This window comes from Emys orbicularis, chromosome 2, assembly GCF_028017835.1.
Source record: "Emys orbicularis isolate rEmyOrb1 chromosome 2, rEmyOrb1.hap1, whole genome shotgun sequence".
NCBI lineage: Eukaryota > Metazoa > Chordata > Testudines > Emydidae > Emys > Emys orbicularis.
Window position 1 is genome coordinate 115,746,966 of NC_088684.1, and position 7,033 is coordinate 115,753,998.

At 40.0% G+C, this 7,033-nt stretch overlaps 1 protein-coding gene across 1 annotated transcript in view; it reads right to left on the reverse strand.

Moving 5' to 3' along the window:
• Positions 1 to 4,012: 4,012 nt before the first annotated feature.
• The window catches only part of SYCP2L (synaptonemal complex protein 2 like), a 51,064-nt gene continuing 48,043 nt past the window's right edge, over positions 4,013 to 7,033 (reverse strand). Inside the window, exons 31-34 of the mRNA XM_065398336.1 lie at positions 6,851 to 6,950; positions 6,702 to 6,760; positions 5,734 to 5,803; positions 4,013 to 4,075 (exon numbers count right to left, since the gene is read on the reverse strand). Of these exons, the coding sequence (XP_065254408.1) occupies positions 4,013 to 4,075; positions 5,734 to 5,803; positions 6,702 to 6,760; positions 6,851 to 6,950 (292 nt within the window). The remainder of the gene's footprint in view (positions 4,076 to 5,733; positions 5,804 to 6,701; positions 6,761 to 6,850; positions 6,951 to 7,033) is intronic.

Genomic DNA, 7,033 nt, shown 5'->3' on the forward strand with positions numbered 1-7,033 from the left:
GGTAGTGTGTGTATGTCAGAAAATACAATCCCAGAACTTACAAAGCTGCACTGACCTTCCCCCACGTGGGAGGGGCATTTTTGGTTTTAATTTTTCCATCAACCTTTTCAGGAATAGCGAGTACAGTGCTTATCTGTAGCTGTTTCCTCTTCCCTCCCCTCCCCCCTACCAGAACAGGAATCATGCTTCCAGCGCATCAGCTAAAGCTATCAAGATGTAGATAGGATCTTCAGTAAATGATCAATGTGCAAAGAGACACAGACTACACACTGCCCTGCTCTTTGATGCTATGTTACATGATCTTCATAGGCAGGAATAGAATAATCTCCAAGGAGGCAAACTATGATGAAATTAGACACTGACAGATTTGGGTCATACCAAAAGTAGTTTTGGTTATGAACTCTATGTAATTTACAGCAAAATATTCCCTTGATTTTAACTGTCACCGTTAGCCAGAATCTGTTTTATAAAGCTTTGAACTTCATATAAATCATTTATAAATCAGCACTAATTACATTCAACTTGAAAACTAGCCATGAGAATTCTGCAATTCATATAAAATTCCAGCAGTTTCATCACTATTTAGGCCCCAAATCAAGCTCATTTAACATTTTTGCAAAGGCACATTTGAAGGTGATCTGATGCAAATACATTTTTTGTTTAAAAGTTTAAATAGCAGCAATTCATGAGAACATTACTCCATTTAAAATGACAATATGGACAAACTCAGCTGATGAGCTTTCTGTACATAAGTATAATGCGATTATTTTAAATTGGTGCTTGTAGTTGAGCTCCACATGACAAGCCCAATTCCACGGCATTGGGTGCATATTCAAAACGCCTCATTGAAACGGCTCAAGAGATATTCAATACACCATCATTTTGAAAGTGAAAAGTGCTGAACTTAATGTGCGTGGAGTCATCTGGCAGAAGTTGTGAAAACTTAAGCTGTATAAACACACAAGACCATTGCAGGTCTAGCTCTCTTGTGGGCGAAACACAAAATATTAAGATAGATTGGAAGCAATTTTCTTAATATCGGCCTCCCACTTTGTCTCTGTGCCAGCTGAAACCCTCACACTAGCTGCTGTCAGTAAAGTCCACGGATAACTTTGTATCCCACTGAGTGCCACTCCCAAATTCCTTAAAATCTCTAGGGGAATGGAAGCAGAAACATCCCATCAGAATATGTTGTATTAATTTGGATGGAATAAGATTGAGAGGTGTTAATATGACCTTGTCACTCTCCAACATTAAAAACAGTTGAAAAGAAGGTTCAGGGTTTCGTATAGAGAGACCTCAGCCTGCTTACTACCATGGCAATTATACTATTAAAAAAAATAATAATCTTTTAAACCTTGTATTAAAGATAAAGAAGGAAAATCAGTTCAAGCATTTGAAATGCAAAGTATTAAATAAGGCTTTTGTTTGATCATCCCTTGTTCCCTTTCCCTTTTGCTGGACAGAGGTTTTTTTTAAAAAGAACCCTTCCTCCCTGCGCTCCCCCCACCCCTTGCCTGACAGTCTTTTAAATGGCATTCAAGATAATAACTGTCCTTTTGAGGAAGAAGTTAGCAGAGATGGGCTGTTGTTGCAAGAGGCCAGTCCCTTCTCCTAGCAGACAAAACAAGACACACACACACACACACACAAAAGGGAAAAGAAAAGAACAACAAACATAGAAAAGGCGGCTTCTGTCTTTGGTGTTGACTCTCATTTGCAAATTCACTGCTTGAAAAAAACAGGAACAGCTCATGGTCTTATCTCCTACTCGGAGACCTGGCAAACTTGTCTCAGCATTGGACTTTTTAGGGAATTACATTAGCTGCCTTTTCGGTCACCGTTTACAGCAGCGTTGCAAACTCTAAAGTCTTGGCCAGCTAAACAAGACTACTGTTAGACAGAAAGCAAAAGGAGAGAGAGATAGGAAAGATAAAAAAATATGTCAGGGAAGAGGAAGAGAAAGAGTGTCTCACATCCCAAGTTGTGTTCAGGATTTAGCTAAAGCCAGTGGAGGTGGTGCTGTCTTCTGGCTCCCTCTGGTTTGGTCAGGACAAGACATCACTCAAGAGTAGGAAGAAGAAAGTCTCAGGAGATGGCAAGGGTGGTAGTCATGATGGAAGCTCATGCCTTCCCCTTCTTTCATCTTTCACTCAGCCAGCATTCACATCCCCTCCTTTAAGTCAGCCAGCATTATGGTAGCCAGCTTCTCTCCCCCCACCCCACAGTCTCTTTTTGAGGATCCCCCAAAAAGGAGTGATGAGTGGAATAATCCATCCCCTCATTAATTTATCCACCAGTTAGGCCTAATTTTGGACATGCCAATTTTGGTTCATTGATTTCTAGTCCTACACTTCTCTTATTTACCAGGCATGATCTTAACACAGACCTTGAATTACATCAGCAGGGCTTTTAGTTTGGACTACTTTAGTCAGTCTCTCTTTTGTTTCTTCCCCCGCCCCATCAACAGTTCTTGTTATAGGTTATTGTGACATTTTATTAATTTTCACTCACTTTTCACAGTTGAGCTCACAATTATGGTAAATGTGTAGGCCCAAATATCACAACAGACCTCTTCCTCCACCCTTCAGAGCCAGTCCTGGTGGGGAGAAGGTCGTGGGGGACCAGGTCATCCTTGTCCTCAATGGCTGTCTCAGTGCTGCTGGAATTTGAAAGGTTGTGGACAGACATAGCAACTTGCAAATTTACCAAGTTTAGGTTTCCAGTGAAGTCCTTGATACCAGCACCCGGTATCTCTCTATAGGTCTGTCGCATCTTACGCGCATTTAACATGCACGATTTCAGCTTTACGCGGTCGGCAAAAACAAAAACAAAACAAAAAAGAAAAATAACAATTTTAATACTGTACCTGTAGTGCAGGCGATTCCGCCCGCCATTGAACTCAATGTAATTTTGACTATACGCGGTTTTCGCTTTACGCGCTAACCGTGGAACGGAACCCCCGCGTAAGATGAGACAGACCTGTACTTTCTGCTATACTATTAAATACAGTTTGTCTGTACAGGGCAAACATGATTTCTGAACTCCATTTAACTTTGCTTAGGCTCTGACCAAGCCCAGGAAACATTTCTTGAGAGCCAACATTCTCTCTTCCCTGCGTTTTGGGTTCCCACAGGCCATAGACACGAGCCTCTCCAGTGCCAGCCAGCTTCAAAGTAGAAGGTGCTAACTGAAAGACAATGGCTTCAAAGCTAGAGGGGTGGGAGTCTGGGGTTGGAAACCTGGAGCCCAGTGAAGAGCATGGAATCTTCTAGACCCGAGAGAGGCATCCTTGTGGACTTTGAAGTCTGCCAGCTGGGATTGGGGGTGGGGGGCGCGCACTGGAGCTCAGATTTCAAAGTCTATTATGGCAACTCCCTTGACATCAGATGCACATAGGAGGGAAGTGAGCAACAGAGTCAGAGGTGCACCCTAGATTACCCATTGGGCCCTGGTAATACATCCCAACTAACCAAAACACAACAATAACAGGCTTTTCTTAAGTTACTAAAGGGTTAAAAAGATGGAGAAATTGATATTTTTCCTCATTTAGAGAAAATTTTCTCCTTTTTATAACACAAAGAAACGAAGGGGAATTTAATTGTCACAAGGGAGCAACATGTTGCTTAAATCACTAAAATGAACAGCCTATAGTGACTAAAGGAGTTTATTTGTAAAGGTATTAACAAAACGTCTAATGCAATCCATTTTACATCAATTTGTGATATAAAGCATGTGTAAGTATATAAAGTGTTTGGATTTCTGTTCATCCTTGAAACTCATCAAATATAAGTTGGACCTAAAGGTGGCACTGCAGTGGAAGGAGACACCTGAGAAATTAGCAGCACCTTCTTTTAAAAAAGTCAAAAATAGCATCGTAATTATTTTGAGAGGGGAGAGATGGAGGAAAATACATCCTCCATATTTTCCACAAGACTCAAAGTTCTTCTATAGAAATGACGTAAGGTGTGTGATGTCTTCAAAAATTGTTTTACAGTACAATAGTGTTTTGTTAATCAGAAGCAACAACGAACACCTTACTATTTTCTTCCACCTGCTCCTGTGGATGTTCATACTGCAGGGAGAAAAACACGGGTATTTTAGAAAAAAATATGAGCATATTCATATAAAGACTTGCAAAAGTAATCTGGAATTAATTGAAATTTAGAAATCAATTAATTTTTTTTGAAACAACCTGTGTTTTATTTTTAATTGCCAATTGTTCAGTTAAGAGCATAATACTGCAAGGTAATGAGCATCTTCTGTGATGTGACAACTCCAGGATTCAGCATTCTACATTTCACTTTCAAAAGTGCTGCCCACAACAGAGCAAAGGGCTGCACTCCCTCCACTAGCAAGTGCTTGCAAAGCCATCAGTTTCATGGGAAACAGAATCGTGAATTCAGGATCTGACATGTAAGTGAAAGAAGGTTTTCTCTGAAGTGCCACATGAACATCATTTTAGCTAGTATAATTATCATCACTAGCATATGGTTTACCCTCCTTGCCATGGGGACTTGGCCTTCTTGAGTTCCTAAAGCATCATGCACACCAATAGCATTATGCACAAATCACGAAAACCAGAAGATCCCACCATCACAGGAATACTAAAGCAGTGGTCACAAGCTTTTAAAGCTATGCCAGAGACATTAAACAGATCTACATATAAGAAATGAACAGTGGCACTAGTGTGTGGGGTGGGGGTGGAGCTTGATAAAACCTTTGTAATTCATCTATAACATTTTGAATGTTTAGTTCAACTGAACACCCTGTTAAAGATTCTCCTGCTAGGAATCTATCACCTGCTCAATGACTTATGCAAAAATATGTAGCTTCATAATTCATAATATGTAGAGTCATAATTCAGCATGAGTTATATCATCTCCTACTGTAAAAGGAACCAGTATTTATTTTAGAGATTTTTCACATGTTAAAAAAATTAGGGTTTGGATTTTGCTTTAAAAAAAATATAAAGGAAACAGGCAGAGGCAAGAGAAAATGCAAGTGACCTTCTACAGTTATTCTCTTTAAATAATGAAGTGACCACAGGAGAAGTATTATTCTAGCACTTTAGAAGATTAATGGCTCTATTATGCCATTAAATCTTAGCCATAAGTAGGAGCCCCAGAAAGGAAAATCCTTCCTTGTCCCCCATGGGTGATGGTAGAGACCCATGGGGGCACTAGAAGGAGGTATGACTGTGCCTGGCCCTTTCATGGTATGAATGCAAGAGGAGAAGGACTGGGCAAAAGGCTAAAAATGGCACGTAACCAATTCTGCAGTTTTGTACTATTTTTAACTGGGTCCACAAAATGCTGATTTCACCGTTCAAAGAAGAAACACCAAGGTGACTTTTTGGCAAGAAAAGGGACAAAAAACATGAATTAGGAAAAATCTAATCTTAACAACATTGGTTGATCTAGAGTCTGTTTCAGAACAAGCCGAAGTTTTATCATCAACATGCATCATGTTTAACAGATCTTGTAACGAGCTGTTTAATAGGTTGGGGAAGGATGAACTGTGCTTATATGCACAGTGTTCCACAACCAACCATCACAAAGCATGTTGAGCCAGATGATGAAACATCCTAGATGGGATAGTCTTGCCTTATCTACTTAATGGAAAAGTTTCTCATTAACAATTCCTCAGCAAATAGTGTCATACTTCATTTGCTTATCAACTGCTCCCCCAGCTCAGAATCCTGATACAAAGCGGCTGGTGTACAGCACCTACCTTTGTATTTTGTATTGTATCTTTAAAACTCCTCGCAGTTTCTTCCAATACTGAATCCATAGACTGAATCCTGGAAGAAAAAGAAAAATAAACTTGGAGAATCTCATTGGCTGGCCTCATTTCAGTGTGTCCATGCTTACTGTTTCATAAATAAATTCCTGGGATTCCCCTAACTGCAGCTCAAAGGCCAACACAATAGCTAGCATAAGGAAAACCCTAGTACCAAGTGCACACGGCTCTCACTGTTAGCCACAGAGTGAACATGCTTTTATTTTGTCCACTGTTACCCAGACTGAATAGCGAGAGCCTCCAACCTCCTCAAGAAAACCATTTCAGAAATTTGGGGGGCAAATGCATACCAGACATGCTCTCAAATACAGAAGATAGGGAACAGCCCTCTGGCACCTCCTCAAAAATCCCAGTAAGAGACCAACTTCTCCAGAACAGAAGATACTGGAGCAAGGATGCTGGACTTGACAAGCTATTTTAAGGTGGTAAGGAGGTGTAAGGACCAATTTGGGGGAGTCAAGGGTTTCATTTGCATTTTGGGTTTATGCAAAACCAAAACTCCAGGGAAGCCTGCAAAGAACTACCACCACGTTACAGTTTACAAAACCTGCTAACCAAAATAAGTTACTTCAAGCACATGTAAGCAACATAAAGGTGGTCCTGTACCAAAACCTCAGATCCAAACACCTGAAAACTATGGAACTATTTAAATCCAAATTTTGCTGCTCTGGTCTATATCTATTAGTTACAGGTTTTCAAGCAGCACTGGTTAAAACAGAATAAAAGCTTGTTTCTCTCACCAACAGAAGTTGGTCAATAAAAGATATTACCTGACCTACTTTGTCTCAGAAGTAATGACCAGCATCAGAACTGACCATTTAACTAGATAACTAAGACTGAGCAAAGATATTTCCTATCTCTAAAATGACACATTTAAAAAACAGCTGGAAGATAAATACCTTTGCTTTTGATGATTACAGAAAGAGCTCAGTTTGATGGACTGTTTATTCCAAAAGTCCTACAAGAGTTTCCCAAAGAGTACACGTGTTATTTTGGAACTGGACATACAATCCATGTATGGGTCAAAAACAAATTAAGACATACACACCACTGTGTCCTTCTCAAGGATGGATAAAATTTGAGCATCCTTCTCAAGATTGGCAAGTTCTTGGACAACCACCTTGTGGAAGTTCTCCAATTTATTCAGTCTGTAGGCAATAAATATAAGTTCAACGTCTTTAAAATGCAGTGTCACAAGACAGCAGATGACTGCTGCAAGTTGGTTTATGTA